Source organism: Apium graveolens, chromosome 3 (genome assembly GCF_009905375.1).
Source record: "Apium graveolens cultivar Ventura chromosome 3, ASM990537v1, whole genome shotgun sequence".
NCBI lineage: Eukaryota > Viridiplantae > Streptophyta > Magnoliopsida > Apiales > Apiaceae > Apium > Apium graveolens.
The window spans coordinates 31937392-31959261 of NC_133649.1; the positions used below are offsets into that span (position 1 = coordinate 31937392).

A 21870-nucleotide genomic window follows, 5' to 3' on the forward strand; every position below is an offset into this window, starting at 1 on the left:
GCCTGACTGGATGGTGATCACTGGTTTCTACAATGGTTTGGGGGCCCAATCTTGGCCCATGCTCGATGCAACTTCTAGAGGCGCTTTGTGGGCCAAAAGCTATAGTGAGGCTTATAATCTCATTGAAACTATGGCTGCAAACGAGTATCAAAACCCAACTCAAAGGATGATGCATGGGAAGGTCGCAGGTATTTTGGAAGTTGATGCAGCTACAACTATTGCAGCGCAGCTTCAAGCGCTGTCTATAAAGGTCGATTCTTTAGCTAACTATTGAGTCAATCAAATAGCTATTGTCTGTGAGATTTATGCAGGCTCTCATGCTATGGATCAGTGTTCCCTTGTTAATGAATATGTTCAGTATGTGAACAATTATCAGAGATCGCAGTAGCCTGTGCCCGCTACTTATCATCCCAATAACAGAAATCATCCCAATTTCAACTGGAGCAATAATCAGAATGCTGCTCAGCAACCATATCAGCAAGCTGCAAGTAAACAGTTTAATTTACCTGGATTCCAGCAACCTCAACAATATGCTCAAGGGAAATCATATCCTCAACAAGGAGGTGTTGCTCCACCTTCTAGTGTTGATTTTGAGGAGTTAAAGCTGTTGTGCAAAAGTCAGGTTGTTTCTATCAAGACCTTGAAAAATCAAATTGGACAAATAGCCAATGCCTTGCTCAATCGTCAACCTGGCACACTTCCCAGTGATACTAAAGTGCCAGGCAGGAAGGAAGCTAAGGAGCAAGTCAAAGCTGTCACCTTAAGGTCTGGAAAAGTTGCTGATGCTGAAAAAGCAAAAGATGGAGAAGCTGAAGTTGTAGATAAAGAAGAAAAGTAATAGGAGAAAGAAGGGGAACCAAGAAAGACTACTGTTAAACACACTCTACCTGAGGGTAATACAGGGGAGAAACAGCTCTATCCTCCACCACCTTTTTCTAAGCGATTGTAAAAATAAAAGCTAGACAAGCAGTTTGGTAAGTTTCTGAAGGTGTTCAAGAAATTTCACATCAACATACCTTTCATTGAGGCTCTAGAGCAAATGCCTAGTTATGCAAAATTCATGAAAGGTATTCTTTCAAGAAAGGTGAAATTGGATGATCTTAATACCATTGCTTTAACGGAAGAGTACAGTGTCGTGTTGTAACAAAAGTTACCTCCAAAGCTTAAGGATCCAGGTAGCTTCACCGTTCCTTACACCATTGGCAAGTTGTCATTCGACAAGTGCCTTTGCGATTTGGGAGCAAGCATTAATCTGATGCCATTTTCTATCTTCAAAAAGATGAATTTGCCTGATCTGAAGCCCACCTACATGTCCCTATAATTGGCTGATCGTTCGATTACATACCCACGAGGCATCGTGGAGGATGTGGTAGTAAAGGTGGACAAGCTCATCTTTCCTGCAGACTTTGTTATTCTGGATTTCGAGGAAGATAAGAAGATTCCCATAACCTTGGGAAGACCTTTCTTGGATACAGGCCGTACCTTGATAGATGTGCAAAAAGGTGAACTTACTATGAGGGTGCAAGATTAGGATGTGACCTTCAATGTGTTCAATGAAATGAAATTCCCTACGGGAGATGAGGAGTGCTTCAAGATGGATTTGGTCGATTCTGCAGTTATTTCAGAACTTGATCATGTGCTAAGGTCTGATGCCTTAGAAAAAGCCTTATTGGGGGAATTTGACAGTGATGATGAGGAAGGCAATGAGCAGTTACAATATCTGAATGCTTCTCCTTAGAAACAAAAGCTAGACATGCCATTTGAATCTCTTGGTAATACTGATCTTAAGAATGCTGAGGGAAAGCTTAAACCATCTATTGAGGAAGCGCCTACTTTGGAGCTTAAACCATTGCCTGAACACTTGAGGTATGCTTTTTTAGGTGATGCATCTACCTTACCTGTTATTATTGCATCTGACCTTTTAGGTAGTGATGAGGACAAGCTCTTGAGGATTTTAAGAGAATTCAAATCGGCCATCGGATGGACTATAGCAGATATAAAAGGGATCAGCCCTTCATACTGCATGCATAAAATTCTGCTAGAGGACGGTAGAAAGCCGACTGTTGAGCAACAACGAAGGCTTAATCCTATTATGAAAGAAGTGGTGAAGAAAGAAATTCTAAAGTGGCTAGATGCAGGAATTATATATCCTATTTCTGACAGTTCTTGGGTGAGCCCCATGCAATGTGTACCTAAGAAAGGAGGTATTACTGTGGTAGCAAATGAGAAGAACGAGCTCATCCTCACTCGAACAGTCATAGGATGGAGGGTATGCATGGATTATAGAAAGTTAAATAAATCCACAAGAAAGGATCACTTCCCTCTTCCATTTATTGATCAGATGCTTGATAGATTGGCTGGTCATGAGTATTATTGTCTTCTGGATGGCTATTCGGGCTACAATCAGATTTACATTGCACCAGAAGATTAAGAGAAGACTACTTTCACTTGTCCATTCAACATGTTTGCTTTCCGCAGAGTTTCTTTTGGCTTATGTGGTGCACCTGCCACTTTTCAGAGATGCATGATGGCTATATTCTCTGATATGATTGGAAATAATGTCGAAGTGTTCATGGATGACTTCTCCGTCTTTGGACATTTGTATGATGAATGCTTGAATAATCTCCGTTTGGTGCTCAAAACGTGTGTGGAAACCAATCTAGTGCTCAATTGGGAAAAATGTCACTTCATGGTGCAGCACGGCATCATTCTTGGGCATAAGGTCTCTAGTAAGGGTCTTGAGGTGGATAAAGCCAAGGTGGGAGTCATTGAAAATCTTCCGCCACCTATTTCTGTGAAAGGAATCCATAGTTTTCTTGGTCATGCGGGTTTTTATCGGTGTTTTATCAAGGACTTCTCTAAGATATCTAAGCCGTTGTGCAACTTGCTCGAGAAAGATGTGCCTTTCAAATTTGATGATGAATGATTGGAAGCATTCGAGACTCTCAAGAAGAGTTTGATCACTGCACTAGATATTACGGCACCTGATTGGAGAGAACCTTTTGAGATGATGTGTGATGCAAGTGATTATGCAGTGGGAGCAGTTCTTGGGCAGCGAAAGTCTAATATCTTTCATGTAGTCTACTATGCTAGTAAGACACTAAATGGAGCTCAACTGAACTACACCACTGCTGAGAAGGAGCTCTTGGTGATAGTTTTTGGTTTCGAAAAATTTCGATCTTATCTACTTGGGACAAAGCTGACAGTATTCACTAATCACGCTGCCATCCGTTATTTGGTCTCAAAGAAGGATTCGAAGCCTAGACTTATTCATTGGGTGCTCTTGCTACAGGAATTTGAGTTAGAGATCAAGGATCGAAAAGGTACTGAAAATCAAGTAGCTGACCATCTCTCTAGATTGGAGAATCCCAATTCTACTTCACATGGTAAGACATTGATCAATGAATCTTTTCCGGATGAGCAGTTGTTCGCAATTCAAGAGGAAGAGCCATGGTTCGCAGACATTGTGAACTATCTTGTTAGCAATATAATGCCTCCTAATATGAATGCGGCTCAGAAGAAGAAGTTTTTGCATGAGGTGAAGTGGTACATGTGGGATGAACCATATTTGTTTAGACAAGGAGCTGACCAGATCATCAGGAGATGTATCCCATTCTGTGAGACGGAGGGGATATTACGAGACTGTCATTCCACAGTTTATGGTGGACATTATGGTGGTGAAAAGACAGCAGCTTGTATTCTTCAAGCAGGTTTTTTCTGGCCAACATTGTTTAAGGATGCACATCAGTTCGTTTTAAGGTGTGATCGTTGCCAAAGAGTTGGGAATCTTACCAGAAAGGATGAGATGCCTTTAAATGTGATGCTTGAAGTTAAGGTCTTCGATGTTTGGGGAATCGATTTCATGGGACCATTTATCTCGTCCAGCAATAATCAGTACATCTTGCTGGCAGTCGATTATGTCTCGAAATGGGTAGAAGTCAAGGCTCTACCGACTAATGATGCAAAGGTAGTGTTGAGTTTTCTTTATAAGCAGATATTCACAAGGTTTGGAATGCCACGAGTTATCATAAGTGATGAGGGGTCGCATTTTTGCAATCGTAAGTTCACTTCTATGATGCAACGCTACAATATGAATCATCACATCGCTATTGCCTATCATCCGCAAACTAATGGTCAAGCTGAAGTGCCGAATAGAGAGATCAAGCGCATTCTAGAGAAAGTTGTTTGTCCATCAAGGAAAGATTGGTCTTTGAAGCTCGATGAAGTTGTTTGCGCTTATAGAACAACATACAAGACTCTACTTGGGATATCCCCATTTCAACTTGTCTATGGTAAGGGATGTCATTTACCTGCGGAGCTTAAGCATAAGGCTTATTGGACATTAAAGTAGTTAAACCTTGATCTAGATGCAGTTGGGAAGAAGCGAATGCTTCAGTTAAATGAACTTGATGAATTTCGACTTTAAGCGTACGAAAACAACAAAATGTACAAGGAAAAAGTAAAAAGGTGGCATGACAGGAAGCTATCTCATAAGTCATTTGTGTCGGGGCAACAAGTTCTTCTATTCAAATTTCGTCTCCGACTTTTTCCTGGAAAGTTGAAATCAAGGTGGTCTGGACCATTTATCATCAAAACTGTATTTCCACATGGAGCGGTGGAGATTTTTGAGGAAGATCCGGGCCAAGTATTTAAAGTAAATGGTCAGAGATTGAAACACTATTATGGAGATACGGGAAACCGGGAAGTGGTCAGTGCCATTTTATTGTCAACTTGATCGCATTACTCTACGTCAAACTAATGTTGTAAAAGAAGTGCTTCTTGGGAGGCAACCAAAGATATGAGACCATAGGAACCCTTAGAATGTAGTACTTTATCCAAAAACCCTAAAAAATCATTAAAAAAGTGGCAGAAAAAAAAATCCAGAGACCTAGCAGGCGCCCACCTGCTAGGACCATGCGGTCGCGTGCTAGCAGGCGCCCGCCTGCTGGTGCCAGCGACCGCCTGCGGACCTGAATTATGAAAAAACAGTTTTCAGCCTATAAAAAAACAGAAAAACAACAAAAACAAAAAAACCACAACCCATAATCCCCATTACCCACGATTTCCTCTTACAAATTAACCACAATCCCCAATCCTAGTCAAATTATAACCCTAATTTACCCTATATATACATACAACCTCATATTACACATCTCATATACTTTCAACTCTCAAACTCTCTCCTACACACCAAACACAAACTCTCAAACCCTTATTTTCAGTTTTCATGGCACCAAAGAGATCGAGAACTATGGGTAGCAGCAGCACCAATCCGACTGCTACTGATTTGTCGAGGAGCACTGCTGCCAGGCCCCGATTGTTGGATAGGGCTGCTGAAGAAGAGTATGCTAAGCTGTTAACCAAGCCGATTATGAAGAAGAGGGGGTTCTTGCCATCGGGGAGGGATGGTGAGTTATTACCGATGATTGCAAAGAAGAGATGGATTACTTTCTGCGAGTCACTTGAGGCTGTAACGATAAGTGTTATTCGCGAGTTCTATGCGAATGCCAAGGCCAACAAGAATGGGTTTTCTGTTGTTCGTGGGCTTACTGTTGATTATCATCCCGAGGCAATTCGCCGGGTTATTGGGCAGCGACAAAGGAAACCCCAAGAGGAGAATTGGAATGAAAAGGCCCCTGAGGATTTTGACTCAGACTTGATTATTGCTACTCTCTGTCAGCCGGGTACAGTGTGGAAGTTTAAGAGGGGATCCAACGATTACCGTGAAAGAGATATGTCCTAAGTCCAATCATTTATGAGGAATTAGGAATAACTTTTATGTAATCTGTTTTGATTTCATTGATATTAATAAAAGACTTGTTTTATTTTTTATTGCGGGCTCTATCTATTTAAATGTTTAAATAAGATATACCACAGTTTAGAGTAAAGCTTTTTATGGATTGTGATGAGATCATAATAATGAGACCTAAAAGATGATAACTCTAAACTTAAATAGTTCCTGGTCGTAGGATTACTAACTGGTAATTAATAATCCGCAAAGATCAGTACATACTATGCTTGCTTCATTATGAAGGATGTCTGTTCTCATAGACATTTATGTGGTGACACTATAGCTAGTATGTAGGTGCTTATTATAGAATAAGTTCACTGAACATGACTCACACAGCTGAACAACTGATGGAGTTCACTCACGTGTCAGCAGTTGTTCACATAGTGATAGTTGTACAAGTATCCTTAGACTTGAGCTCATCATAGTCATCTTGTGTACACTGAACTATGCTTTGGTTTAGTTCTTAGTCTCAAGGGACAATTATAAGGGCTCTACTGGGTATAGGAATTTGTACACGAAGATAGTATATGATCAATAAAGGATCTACCCCTTCCAGTCTAGGAAGAGAATGTTCAATGCTGATCCACTTATGTTAGTTCAGGAATCTCTGGCCAGAGTGAATAAAATTAGAAAGGAGTTTCTAATTTACATTAAATAGAACTAAGCATAGTGAATGGGAAAGCAAGTGATTAAATAAGATAGGCTTGGCACAAGTTCCATGCCTTGTATTTAATCATGACATTGCAGGGTAGAAGGAATTAATTGTACGGTAACTACTCACTGAATAGGTTCTTGGTATTCTAAGCAGTGAATTCGTATTATCCGGATAGTCGCGATATGCTGAGACGTATCTCTCACGATGTAGAATAAATATGATTAATTAATTAATCATATTTAATGAATTAGAGAATTTATATAAATATTGATAAAATAGTTTTATTATTATTTATTTCTACTGTCGGCTTAATATTGAACGTACAGGGTCACACCATAAAAGAGAATGATTTAATGGTGGAGGAATTAATTAATAATGACTGATAATTATTTATTTATGAAATAAATAATTAATTGGAAAATTTAATAATTGATTAAATGAGATTTAATTGATTATAAATTAATTAAGAAAAGGTTCTTAATATTATTAATTAAGAATTTAATTTTTGGAAATTAAATCAAGAGAGAGAATTATTTCTAAAGTGTTTAGAAAAAGGATTAATAATTAAAAGGTGTTTTAATTATTAATGAGAATAATAAAGGGTTAATAATAATAATATTTTATGGGAAAATTTTCAGCTGAAAGTTTTGCCTATAAATATACTATTATAGACCCTATTTTTGCCTCAACCAAAAGGATTTACAAAACCCTAATTCTCTCCATCTCCTCCTCCTTCATTACATCGTTTTCTTGGTGGATACCGGTGGAGTGCTTCACACTTGAGGAGCAGCTGCTAAGGATCTCCGCTCGTGGTTCTTGGATCGCTATTAAAGACCTTCATCTTTCCATTAATGTAAAGCTTCTTAAGGTAAACATACTGAACTACGAATTAAATATTATTTTTCGCATGGATCCTGCGGAGGGTTTCGTTTTTTTTAAGATTTAAGTTTTTGTTTTCGCTGCGTTTATGTGCTAAAAACCCTTCAATGGCATCAGAGCTACTTGCGAAAAGTTTTTAATTCGTTTATGTGTTTAACTGTTTTCGATATATGAGCATGTACGTGATTCGCCGTGATTTGATGTTGATATAATATGCTTATATATGTATGGTTTTGAATATATGATATTCATGTGAGTTGTATAATCATAAGATGATTATTTAATCTGTATATATACTGATATATACATGATTTATGTTTGTTCTAATTATGAGAATCATATTAGATACGGATTCTGAATTGGCTGCTGCAGATTTGCTGAAATCTGGGTCTGGTGTCCGATTTACGCAAACGAATACCCTATTCCATAGGTAAACGAGCGTCTGAACAAAATTGATAGCTAAAGCTATCATCGACTCGTCTGTAAGGCATTTGACGTCGTTTACTGCCCGTAAACAGTGATTCTTGTTTTTCTGATTTGATTCTGATTTTTCTGATTTTTGTCATATTTTCTTTTTATGATTAGATCATGGATAATATGATATGTTAAGATTAGATTATGTGTTTTAACATGCTTTTATGTGTTGTATGAGCATGGTGGATGGTTATGGCCTTTCTACCTTAGTGTAATGGTTTTGGTTTTGGTTTTAAATACGACTTGCATGTCGTCAATCTTTGTAATCATAAATCTTGAATGTAACTCGAGTTATTCTTGTAAGTTCATTAGATTAGTTTTACTTTCAATCATGTAATGTAATTGAAGACTCAATAAGGCTATCCAATGGAGGTGATACAAAGAAGAAGACGAGGCATACAAGAAGACTTATGTAATAAGTAGTTGTATTTATTTCCATCACCATATTAGATTGACCTTGATCTTTATCATGAGCTTGATAAAGATCACATAGGATGGGGCCTTAACCAAACACATTTACTTTATTGCACTTTACATTTACTTGTTTATTTAATTTTATATATGATATATATGCTTATGTTTACCATGCGATGATAGATTTAGGTAAACTTAAATCAATATAAAGCGTGCTCTAGAAAATTTAGAATAGGAATCGTTTCTTGCCTTAACAATAAATATTATGATTACGATCATGAGATTCTTATGTTTATGAAACACGTAATTGAATATGAATTTTCAATATTGAGAGAAAGGATGATTCTGTCAACAACAGATTTATATCTGTAAGAAAGGGTTATTAAGTGACGCCTCTTGACAATGCTCCACCCGATCTGGGAATCATCTGATTATCGATTATTGATTTGAAATATTTAATTTAAAAGGAAGAATCTCTTTATAATATGATTATGATTGTAACGTAATATAATCCCTCTAAAATTAAATAATATCAAGTAGTAATTGGCCAATGGCACAACGAGCTTGTGTCGGTCATAACCTTCCAACATGGTAGAAAGTGGTTCTTATTTTTAAATCATTGTCGTTTCGTGCTACAGCCGAGGGCTTTGATTTCGAAATAAGAAATACTTGTCTATTACATAGAGATGTGTACATTGAATTAGAATCTAAAGGTCGGTATGTGCTACAGCCGTGGGCCGTTGGAGACTGATTCAATTGTACGAAATATTGGGTTAGACTTGACTTAGAATATTGAGTTTGTCGTGCCACAGCCGTGACTCAATTATTCAAGAGGCTAAACTTATATTAGGGAATAATATAAGATGTAATTGACAAGAGTTGTCTACCTATTAAACATCACATGATGTTTCGTGCCACAGCCGAGGTTGTGTGATGGAATGTAAGATCCCTATTCCCACTAGCATTATGAATGCTTAATTTTCACTTAGGGGGTTGAAAAAATTAGATAAACTAGTGGGAGACACTTATGAATAAAGATCCGATTTATATAGTATTTTGAAATGAAATTGAATATTTGCTAAGTGTTGTTATGTGTTTATCATTTACAGATTTACTATATCCCGTATGCCTCTATTGTCACTAAGTTGTGCAAGGCAGTTGGAGTCCAGTGGCCTTCTTATGAGCAGTTGCAGATGTCGGCCGCTCCTATTGATTCAGCGATGATGAATGCGATGCAGGAGTGGACGAGTGGAGAGCCCGAGTCACATGGTTTGGGATATCACCTCCCAGGAGGACGTCCAGCAGCTGGTGCTACCATGGCTAGGTTCAGTCAAGCTCAGGGGAGGCAGGTTCTTCGAGAGGCCAGGGAGGAGATGGTTCGGGATTGGCTGATGTCCAGTACAGAAGGCTTTCCAGGAGGATGGATATGATCTATGAGTCGCAGAGTAGGTTTGTGCAGGAGCTCACCCTAGCACTTGGGACTGTATTTAGAGGCCTTGGAGCTGACATCCAATGGCCCGTTTTTGGTGAGGATTCTGCTTATCCACCTCCTGACACTCCACCCTCTGAGGGTGAAGATGATGATGATTCTTCTGAGTAGGTATACCCTGAGTTCCATTTTATTACCTTCATTGGGGACAGTGAAGATTTTAAGTTTGGGGGTGGTAGTTAAGGAACATATTTGTGTGTGTGTCATGTAGTTGCATTTTCATGTTAGTTTAGTTCATATAGTTGCATATTTTTGCCATATAGTTTTTTATATAGTTTTTTATTTTATAGCTTTATTTATCATGTCATATAGCTCATGCATATACCATGATCCCTTTTGTGTTGCTTTACCGATTGATATGTGATATTGATGCGAGTGTAGTGATAGCGCTAGAGTGATGTTGAATCTTGTTAGGTTGGCATGCATGCTAGAAACACTTGTAATTTCACTAAGTCTTAGAGTATGCTTGAGGACTAGATTGTTGTCATGGTTTAATGGTTTTAGAGGTGAATCTATTGCTTATGCTTAGAATGTATGATAGGCTCTTAATGATAAAAGGCATGAAAAGATAAAAATTGGAGTAAAAATTGGAATTCATTACTAGTTGTGGCTAGGCGTCAAATGGCTAGTAGCCGGCTCGTATTGTATACGAGTAGTCTAGGGTTGAGCAAGATGGAACGAAATGCACTTGCTCAGAAATTGAAAAAAATATATAAAAAGAAAAAAATATATATGGTTTAATGCACAATTGGTCATGAGTGAGCTCTTTGGTATTCGAGTTATTAAGTTCTTAGGGGACTTTGTGCCTAGTGACCTAAGGCTTTCATAGTCTGGTATCCGCTAACCTAACGCTCACTAAATGGATATCATTGCATAAGTCTTTTGTGGACCTCACTCATTGCACGATCAAATAAGCATTTGTTTATGTGTTGAATAAAAGCATGATTCCGTAATAAACTCCAATGATCTTGAAGTGTTATAAGTCATTTTGTGTTTAGAATATATTCTTCATATAATCTTGTGATTGTCTTGAGGATAATTAAGTTATGGTGATTGATCTAGTTTCGAAGCATATATGTTAAGCATTCGCACACACCACATTTCTAGTTGTATGTTAGCTTGCGTGATTTGATTGATCTCTAGTTGCCTAATTGCATTTGTTGACATGTCATGTGTTAGTTGGTTTAGTCATCGCTATGGGGATCGTTGCATTTCATATAGTTTGCATTCATGCATGTTTTTATTCTATTTTTGAGTCTGTACTGCTTGAGGACAAGCATCGATTTAAGTTTGGGGGTGTGATAAGTGGCATTTTATACCACTTAGAGCGTCTCATAACGGCTTGAATTGATGTCTTGAACTCGAGTATTTTGTGTATTTAACGTGTTTTCAAGTGTTTTTGCATTTCAGGGTATAACTTGCTTAGATAGGAGGATTTCATCAAAATAAGCCTTAGGAAGTGCTTGGAATTAGTCTCGGGGAGTTGTGCGAAGAATTCAGCAAAATCAAAAGCAAAAATTGGATTTTTCCAGAAGGCTTGCAGGTAGCCGCCTGGGTGCGGAAAATCAGATTCTAGAATTTATAATTTGAGTATAATTGGGCTTCTGTTGGCGCTGGTTCTTGTGGACTCTTATATAAACCTATTGGGGAGACGTTTTCAGCAACAAGTAACAAGGAGAGGAGATCAAGAAGACCATTTTAGCACGCAACAATGAAGAAGAGGAAGCATACGTTTATCTTGTGATTCTTTTAATTCGTCGTAACAGTGGATGCTAGTTTTCTTTACACTTTGAACCTTAATACTCTTGTGACGTACTCTGTTTTTATTAAGTATTTTTATTGGTTTATATCATCGTGTTATTATCATGTTTTCATATGAACCCATGGTGATGATGAGTTCTATCATGGGCTAATCATGATCATGGGATCATAGCGGATTTACTATGGATTTCTTTAGTTAATTGTTTAATACCTTGGTATGTGGTGATTATATGATATCTAGCATAGGTTGTGCTTATTCGTCTTATGTGTGTCATAAATATATAAGATAGTTTGTTAATTTCTTGTGAAGCGACAGTGAATCTTGAGATTTAGAACTTGCCATGCTAGCATAGGTTCATGTATTGTATGCATGATTAGTGGGTAACTCTAACAGTTTTACTTATCATGTGTAATCATAGTGAATAACTTGCGCTTAAATCATTATGTTGTCAAATTATGTAGACATATAGGGTCTCAACATAATTGATGCCTATTCAACTTCTATCTTAATTGTGGATACTTGGTAGAATGGTATTCGTATAACAAAAGTTGGCGTTTATCAGTTTCGTATTGTTCGATTAATATCATCACCATTACATGCTAAGGGTAATAACAATTACTATTGAATGAAGTAGTAATGAAGTTATGGTCTCATGTGTGTTTAATATTGATAATTTAAGTGTTTAATTCTCGCAGTTAATATTAGTTAATCAACCTTAATTATTATTATCTTGACATTGAAGAGTAACCATACATTGGTGAGTAAGTGTTAATTAAATATAATTAATCAGAGTCTATGTGGGAACGAACTAGAAATCATTCTATATTACTTGCGAACGCGTATACTTGCGTGATTTATTTAGTGCATGCTTTGTGTAATAACCCCAAAATTTTTCAACTTTTTGTAACCCTTGTGAATAGTGTTTTAGCTGAATGAGAAAACTTTTCACGCCACACTATGTAGGGGTTCTGTTATGGATATTCTGGGATATTATTAGTACTCTATGAAGTATATAAGTGTATGTAAATATCGTCAGAATCCAATTCCGAACACTTTGGTTTTTCCCGGAAATCCACAAGATACGGAGAGAATTGAGTATAAGGTAACAGGATAAAAAGGATTTAAATTAAAGGATTATAATAGAGGATCATAAAAAGGAATATAATGTATTGAGAAAGGTTAAGGGAACCTAAGTAATAAGATCCCGGGTATGATCCTTCAAACGATAAACGAGAACGAAAGTTAAGCAAACCGTATAGCAGATCAGCGGTCATTAGGCAAACGATTAGGAAGTTAATCAAAGGGATTAGGGGGAATGATGTCATCCAACCAATAGAAAGAAGACAAGGAAGGAAGGATGACATCATGAGGATGAGGTAAGCATGACATGGGAAGGAAGGAGGTGTGGTTGAATAAGAACCACACAAATTCAAGGGCAAGGTAGTAATTTGCTAAATCAAAAACAAAAACCAAGCCAACCAAGCTAGCAAAATCATTTCATCAAAAAATCAAAAACAACCAAGGCATTTGTTCTTCACTTTGCTCTCGGCTTTTACACATTTTCAAGGCATAGAATTTTCAAAATCAAGATCCAAGCATCCTAAATTGGTAAGAAAATTCCCTAATCATCTTTATGCTTAGTTATGGCTATATCATGAGTTTAAGCCATTAATTCTTTCTCTAACTTCTTCATTTAATCAAGGAAGAAGACAATGAATAGTGTTTTCAAGTTTTTAACTTGAACTTTTTCTTGTTTTTCTTGAAGATCCAAGCTTTCCTAAGGCTTCTCAAAGCTTCTTAAGGCTTCCTAGCTCCACCCACCACTTCAAGGAAGGTATACCATTTCCAAACCCTAGGTTCATATATATTATAAGGTGATTTTGAGTAGTGGGTTGATGTTGTAGTTGTTGTTATGATTTAGAGTTTGAGATTTGGAATGGTAGTGTAATGGAATGGTAATTTTGTGGTTTTGATTTAAAGAAACTTAAGAATGATTAAAGTTAAGTTTAAGCATAAGTATGAAAGATTAAATTGAATTGGTTGGGGTGGTTATGATGTGATAAGGATGGAGGATGGTTGTATGTTGGATTTGAGGTTGATTTGGGTTGATTGTGGATGGTTTAAAAAATTGGAAATCGCGTAAACATAGCCGTCGTAACGGCCGATTTTCTTTGGACTGTTTTTGTGCATAGCATTAGGACCCGAGAACCCCCTGCTAGATTGTGACCACTGCCATGTTTAGATAGCTCATGTTACGAGCTTCGTTTTGATATGTAGTTCGTCCGATTCCGATTTACAGTTTAGGAGAAACGACCGTTTCAAGTAACGGTGTTTCGCGGACGAAACTTTTTCCCTCGCCTTACTTTGGAATGTAGGTTAAAGACCAAAAAGGGTGAATTAATGTATGAAACATTTATGCTAAGTGTGTTAGGCAGTTGGTAAGTCATTCGCGAAGGAATCGCTTTAAAACTCGTAAAGGTTAAATTATTAAAAATGGTGGAGCCGAGGGTACCCGAGTGACTTAAGCGAATCGGTGAGCGCAAAACTAGCATTAGAGTCTAAGTTAGTTAAATCATAGATTTACAAGTGATTTTGGTTTAATTCCAACTTACTTGTTGTTTATAGGTTATCAGACTCGTCCCGAGCCTTTCTCACCCCCAAGTCGCTCAGGCAAGTATTCTATCCGTTATACTGTTGTTGTGATGTATACACTTGTATATGCATTATCTTGCGATAGATGCATGTTGGTTATTTAGCAAATTCTTGCGATATATTGTAGCATGTGATATGGTATATATGCATGCCTGTTTCATATTCTTGAAATATATATCTGTTGGTTCAGTTGATAATACCTATGCTAGAGGATAGCGGTATCTTGCATATACCCTTAGTATAGGGACTCAAAGGTGAAAATATTTTCTAAAACCGGGAGTCGAGGATCCCGAGTAATCTTGTATATATGGATATGGATATATAATATGATATATATATATATATTTATATATATATATATGGTTATAGTTTTCCAAACTATTAATCGAATAAGGTTTATTCGATAACTTTAAACTTTATTTTATTATTGAATATTATTTCGAATATTATTCGAGGACTTATGACTCCTTTTATATTATTTATTGAATATTATTTGAATATTCATTCGAGGGCTTATGACTCTTTTATATTATTTATTGAATATTATTTGAATATTCATTTGAGGATGTATGACTCCTTTATTTTATTTAATGAATATTATTTATAATATTCATTCGAGGTATTATGACTCAGCTTATTTTATTTATTGAATATTATTTGAATATTCATTTGAGGATCTATGACTCCGATTATTTGCTGAGATATATTCTTTATTTTATTAAAGAATAAGATGTCAATAATCAAACTTATTTTCGATTATTCAAATAAAGATAATACTTTCATATAAGTATATCTTTGGTTATTTAATACTCGTTTCAAGTATAAATTTTAATACTTCTACTTCAATTATTTTTATAAAGATTATTCTTTATGGGAATATTATTTAATTAATAATATTCAGATATTTTCTAATATTCTGGGGACTGATTTACTTTATTAAATCAGCCTTACTCCAAACACTCTTTAAAGTGTTTTCGAGTCTTCAAAATGATTTTTAAAAGTCAGAGCGGATCCCAAAACTCATTTTTATATTTAAGATCTTCCTTTTAAAGGGGATTTAAATACTCGCTCAAAACCTGGGGAATCCGGCTCTGTGGTGTATTTTATATTCGCAACGAGGTTGCAGATTTGGTAAATGAATTGATTACTTGCCCAACGTTCGGGAAGTAAGCCCATCTCATTGAGTCGGCATAAGCGACAGGCCGGGGTACGGTCTATTATTGTGTAAGTGGCTGGGTGGCAGTCCATCAACGCGTGAGGGACCGGGGTACGGTCGAGCGCAAGGTCCTAATGCGGCCAGGGTGATGACCGGTGAGGAATTCATCCATCTACAGTAGAAAAGGTTACTTATTGGTATCTTTGCCTGATCAGCGAGATATCGGGTTTATGCCAAAATTCTTTTCCTTTCCAAAATTCATTGGATGTTTCAAACTCTGTTCATACTTTACATAACAGAGGTTTCAGGAAATGTTTAAAGGGGTATATATATGTGGATATATATATACCGGGACTAAATAAAGTATCTCATAACTTTTTCATTCAATAATCTTTCAAAGATTGAATCTATTCAAGTCTTAACTTGTGGTCTCATCTATGGGATGTTTTCTTAAAACCTATAATACTTTGAACGGTGGCAGTTCAAGTAGCTTTATATATGATATAAGTGTGGTGAAGTATTGGTAACTTCATTCCTTGTTTTTACTTATATCTAGTAAGTAATTATCTTGCATATGATAGAGATGCTATCAAGTATCCATTTAGATACTTATATTATCGTTATCACTATACATATTATCTTGCGAGCTGTAAGGCTCACTCTTGCTTTATTTCTTCATCACACAACAACAGTTAGGAGAGATGGCCAGACTCCAGCAGACCCAGCGCAAGCGCGTGGGAAGCGTCCCGCGTCTTCCCGCTGATGTTGTAGCTGCTATAGCTGCAGAGGTAGATCCATTGTAGTTTAGACCATCTACTTTTGAGAATCAAATTATGTATAATTATAACTTGTGGCAGATAATGGCAATTAACTGTAAATTATCAAGTAATCATTTTAGGGTTGTAATAATTTTAAATTGTGGATTCAAAGACTTGTACTTATTTCAATTTCATCTCTGAGACTATAACGGGTTGTGGTGTGTGTTAGTGTGGGGTCACAGTATGAGGTTATTTATTATTAATTGAGTGAAGTGATATTGTGGAAAGAAAGACCGTGACAACCCGGATCCCCGACCCCGGATCTGGGGGTGTTACAGAAATGGTATCAGAGCTAAGCGTTATAAACCTCAGAGATGATGCGACGATATAATAACAAACTCACAAAGATAATAAGAACTCTTGCCAAGTTCATGGTCGGACTACTTAAAGTAGTGCTGACAGTTAAAACCCTTACGGGAACCCTTATAAGTATCATGATAGTAACTTAGCTCGTTTAATGTGTAGGCGCCTGAGATGGAGGACCCCGAGATGTTCGAGCGTGAGCATGATGAGGCACTGCTAGATGTTGAGGATCAGGAGGAGCCTGAGATGGAGGAGGATGAGGAGGACCCCCCAGAGGAGCCTGAGACGGAGGTCATTGCTGTTTCAGATGAGGAGGACCCCTCAGAGGAGTCGGAGACAGAGGTTATTGCTATTCCAGATGAGGAGGACCCGGATGAGGTCCCAGTAGCTGAGGAGCGTGTTGGATCTATGGTAGTGTATGCTGGTATCCCTTTACCCACACTTCCGGTGGTCAGAGCCCCTACCCCTCCACCACTATCTTGGATTCCTGATGATGACAGCTCAGAGACCCATACTTCCGAGCCTAGGCAGACCGAGGAGGCACCCTCAGCGGCTCCGGATTCACCACCTCTTGACCCTGCCCAGAGACAGTCTTCGTTAGCTCATGGATATGTTCAGGATGTTTTGAGGACCCGAGTGGCTGTTGCCGAGGCCCGACTGGATGAGGCCAGGAGGGAGTTGGATGCAGAGAGGGCGGGTAGGCGTACCCGAGCTTATGAGACCAGGGCTTCTATACCCCGATCCTTGAGGAGGGAGCTTACGGGGATAGAGCTCACGTCCCGAGCGAGACTCAGATCTCTCCAGGGGGACAGGCATGGTAGGATCTCCAGGCGGCAGGCCGACTATATCTTCCGTCGTGCGATGGAAAGGGTTTGGGAGCTGACCCGTTCCGGTGTGTGATTCAGGATTGATGATGGAATAGTCTAGTTGTCTAGTTAGCCGAGGCCTTAGTAAGAGCCAATTTTCCGGGATAGTTGACTTGTATATAGCATCCCTTTTTCTGACTAGACAGATAGACTCTTGTGTATCACTTTTGGGACAGATGACTGTAGCACTGTTGTACTTTTGACCAGATCAAACTATGTATTCTCGCATTATGTATATATTTGTTTCCTTTCAGTTCAGTTCCATAGTGACGGGATCACTGTTTTATTATTATTATTACTGCACTTCGTATTAGAACTTTCTTAAAATAATAGAATTGCGATATACGTTCTCCCCATTATAAGAGCTGTGCAAGGCACAATGTTGTATATGATTGTGACCTAACGTTGAATTTTTCCCAATAATTGTTTTTATTATTATCAGAATCATGCCGCCAAGAAAGATTGGAACTAGGGCGAACCCTGGGTCTGAGGACCAGGGAAGCCATAATCAGGACAATAGAAACCAAGAACACAGTGAAGAGGAAGATGAGGATTATGTGGAACAGGATGACTCCCTGTATGAAGAAGAAGAGGAAACATATGATGTTGAGGGATTTGAGATAGAGGCTGAAGAAGGAGAAACCGAGGTTGAGCAACCAGTACCAAACCCAGGCATGGATCCCATGAGCCAGTTCATGCAACTCCTAAGACAGAATTTGGAACGTCAACCCAACCCACCCCCTCAAGGAAGTAACAATGCAGTGGCAAACTCTTTCAGGGCTTTTAAGTCCCTTAAGCCCCCTGAGTTCCACGGATCAGCCGACCCAGTTGAGGCAAGGGCATGGTTAAAGGAAATGGAGAAATCTTTTGAGATTTTGAGTATCGATGAGGCACAGAAAACTGTATTTGCTACCTACCTTCTGAAAGGAGAAGCTAACTACTGGTGGGAGGCCAAGAAAAACATGGAGACAGATGCTATAATAACCTGGGAGAGATTTAGTCAGTTGTTTCTGGGGAAGTATTTCCCGAGGTTTATGGAAAACCAGATGGAGCTCAAGTTCTTGGAGCTAAAGCAGAATAACTTGTCTGTAGCAGAGTACGAAGCGAAATTTACTGAATTATCAAGGTTTGTGCCGGAGTTTGTAAGCACCGAGGAAAAGAAAGCTAGGAGGTTTCAGCAGGGACTGAAACCATGGATTCAGAATAGGGTGGCAATCCTTGAGCTTACGGACTATGCCACTCTGGTGCAAAAGGCAACGATTGTAGAAGTTGGAAGTGAACAGATGCAGAAGGAAAGAGAGGAGAAAGGAATAAAGAGGAAAAGTATGAGCATGGGTGGAGGTTCCGCAGGAAGGAGCTTCCCAACTAGATTTAATCGAGGAGCAGTGTCCCTACCAGGAAGGAACACTGGGTTTAAGCGGCCAATGAGTGTGAGTGTGAGCCAGGGCGGCCGGAAGTCAAGAATGTCCTATCCCAACCAATCTCGACCCCCATTGCCAGCCTGTAACATATGTGGAAGGAATCACACTGGGGAGTGTAAAGGAAGGCCAGTAACCTGTTTTAAGTGCGGTCGGGAGGGCCACTATTCAAATAAGTGCCCATCATTAACCCCTGCCGTCGTTCCAACCACCAATTGTCATCAGTGTGGACGCTCGGGTCATTGGAAGAAGGAATGCCCAATGAACAAACCAGCAGCTTCGGGAGCAAGCAGGGCTGCTTCTAATAAGCCACCTACTGCGAGGACTTTCAACATGACAGTCCAGGATGCTATGAAAGATTCAGATGTGATAGCAGGTACCCTTTCTCTAAATTCAGTCAGTGCAAATGTTTTATTTGATTCGGGAGCAACTAAATCTTTTATATCAAAGGACTTTGCGCGTAAGTTAAGACTTAAGGCTAAACCCTTGATAGAACCCTTACAAGTAGAAATAGCCAATCATGAAATTATTCCTGTTAACCAGATTCACCCCGCCTGTGAGATAGGCATAGGGGAGCAATCTTTCAGTGTTGATCTGATTCCTTTTAAATTAGGGGAGTTTGATGTGATTTTGGGGATGGACTGGCTATCTAGCAACGATGCTCAGATAGACTGTAAAGGGAAGAAAGTTAAGTTAAATATCCCCGGGAAGAAAGAAGTTATATTTAGAGGAAAGAGGCAGACGCAGAAATTTTTGACCGTGGCTCAGGCCAAAAGGATGCTACGAAAAGGAAGTGAGGCCTACCTAGCCTATGTGGTGGACACACAGAAGGAGGTGCCCAGCTTACAAGATATTCCAGTAGTCAACGAATTTGAAGATGTATTCCCCCAAGACCTTCCGGGATTACCACCCGATAGAGTGATTGAATTTGCTATTGAGTTGGCCCCAGGGACGGCGCCAGTTTCAAAAGCACCTTACCGGTTAGCCCCGTTAGAATTGAAGGAATTAGCTATCCAATTGCAGGAACTCTTGGATAAGGGTATGATAAGACCCAGTGTGTCTCCGTGGGGAGCACCAGTTTTATTTGTTAAAAAGAAAGATGGGAGCATGAGGTTGTGCATAGACTATCGAGAGTTGAACAAGCTAACCATAAAGAACAGGTACCCATTACCTAGAATAGACGATCTGTTCGACCAGCTAAAGGATGCTGTTTATTTTTCCAAGATCGACCTGAGAACTGGATATCACCAACTAAAGATTAAACCTGAAGATATTTCCAAGACAGCGTTTCGTACCAGGTATGGGCATTATGAGTTCTTGGTAATGTCCTTTGGACTAACCAACGCCCCAGCGGCTTTCATGGATTTAATGAATAGAGTATTTAAGAAGTACTTGGACAAGTGTGTGATAGTTTTTATCGATGATATTTTGATCTACTCAAGGACTGAGGCAGAACATGCAGAGCATTTGAGGATAGCTCTAGGAATACTCAGAGAGGAGCAGTTATATGCCAAATTCTCGAAGTGTGAATTCTGGCGGAATGAAGTACAGTTTTTAGGACATGTGATCAATAAAGAAGGAGTATTGGTCGACCCCTCCAAGATAGAGGCGGTCTCAAATTGGGAAAGGCCAACCACACCCACAGAGGTAAGGAGTTTCATAGGATTGGCCGGCTACTATCGTAGATTTGTACAGGACTTTGCGAAGATCGCAGCCCCTTTGACACGACTTACTCGTAAGACAGAGAAGTTTGAATGGACGGAGAAATGCGAGAATAGTTTTCAGGAATTAAAGAAAAGGTTGATAACGGCTCCGGTATTGGCATTGCCGGATGGAAAAGGAGATTTTGTGATATATAGTGACGCGTCGCACAAAGGATTAGGGTGTGTGCTTATGCAGCACGGTAAAGTTATTGCGTATGCGTCGAGACAATTGAAGGAATACGAGGTTAGATATCCTACTCATGACCTTGAGCTCGCAGCAATAGTATTTGCTTTAAAAATTTGGAGGCACTACTTGTATGGAGAGAAGTGCGAGATTTTCACAGACCATAAGAGCCTCAAGTACATATTTACGCAGAAAGAGCTCAACATGCGCCAGAGGAGATGGTTAGAACTAATCAAGGACTATGATTGTGAGATTCTCTATCATCCAGGGAAAGCCAATAGTGGTGGCTGATGCCCTTAGTAGAAAGGAAAGACTCAGAATGATAACGACTTCGGAAGAGTTGATAAGGGATTTTGAGAAAATGGAAATAGAAGTAAAGGTAACCGGAACCGAAACTGAAAAGCTTTTTGAGATCTCAATGCAGCCAGAATTATTGGAAAAGATCAGATTATGCCAGGAGAAAACAATGAAGGAAGACAGAGAGTCAATGACTGGAGAGGAGATCCATACTGAGAAAGATGATAAAGGGATAATGAGGTACTCCTACCGAATTTGGGTTCCGAATGTTCAAGAACTTAAAGATGAGATTTTGGATGAAAGCCATAGTTCAAGGTATTCCATTCACCCGGGAAGTACCAAGATGTATAGGGATTTGAAGGAATATTACTGGTGGCCCAACATGAAGAGGGACGTAGCAGAATGGGTAAACAAGTGTTTGACTTGCCAAAGAGTAAAGGCAGAGCACCAGAGACCCAGTGGACTTTTGCGACCCCTGGAGATTCCCGAATGGAAATGGGAACAGATAGCGATGGATTTTGTTGTAGGCTTGCCAAGGACGAAAGCCAATCACGACGCCATTTGGGTAATTATAGACCGACTGACAAAGTCAGCTCATTTCATTCCTATCAATGAGAGATACACAGTCGATAGACTGGTGGACATTTACCTTAAGGAAATAGTAACGCGACATGGAGTCCCTAGCGTCCATTGTCTCAGACCGAGACCCAAGGTTCAACTCCAGATTTTGGAGGAGCTTTCAGGAATGTGCGGGGACCAAGTTAAATATGAGTACCGCGTACCATCCCCAAACGGATGGACAGAGTGAAAGGACCATCCAGACACTAGAGGATATGTTGAGAGTCTGTGCAATAGACCTTAAAGGAAGTTGGGATGATCACTTGCCGTTGGTCGAGTTTTCTTATAATAATAGCTTTCATGCTAGCATCGGAATGCCGCCTTATGAGGCCTTGTACGGAAGAAGGTGTCGATCTCCCTTATACTGGGATGAAGTAGGAGAGCGGAAGAT

The 21870-nt window shown here is 39.0% G+C and overlaps 1 protein-coding gene across 1 annotated transcript in view; it reads left to right on the forward strand.

The window, feature by feature from the left end:
• Positions 1-5251: 5251 nt before the first annotated feature.
• The window catches only part of LOC141714070 (xyloglucan O-acetyltransferase 4-like), a 64692-nt gene continuing 48073 nt past the window's right edge, over positions 5252-21870 (forward strand). Inside the window, exon 1 of the mRNA XM_074517613.1 lies at positions 5252-5408. Within this exon, the coding sequence (XP_074373714.1) occupies positions 5252-5408 (157 nt within the window). The remainder of the gene's footprint in view (positions 5409-21870) is intronic.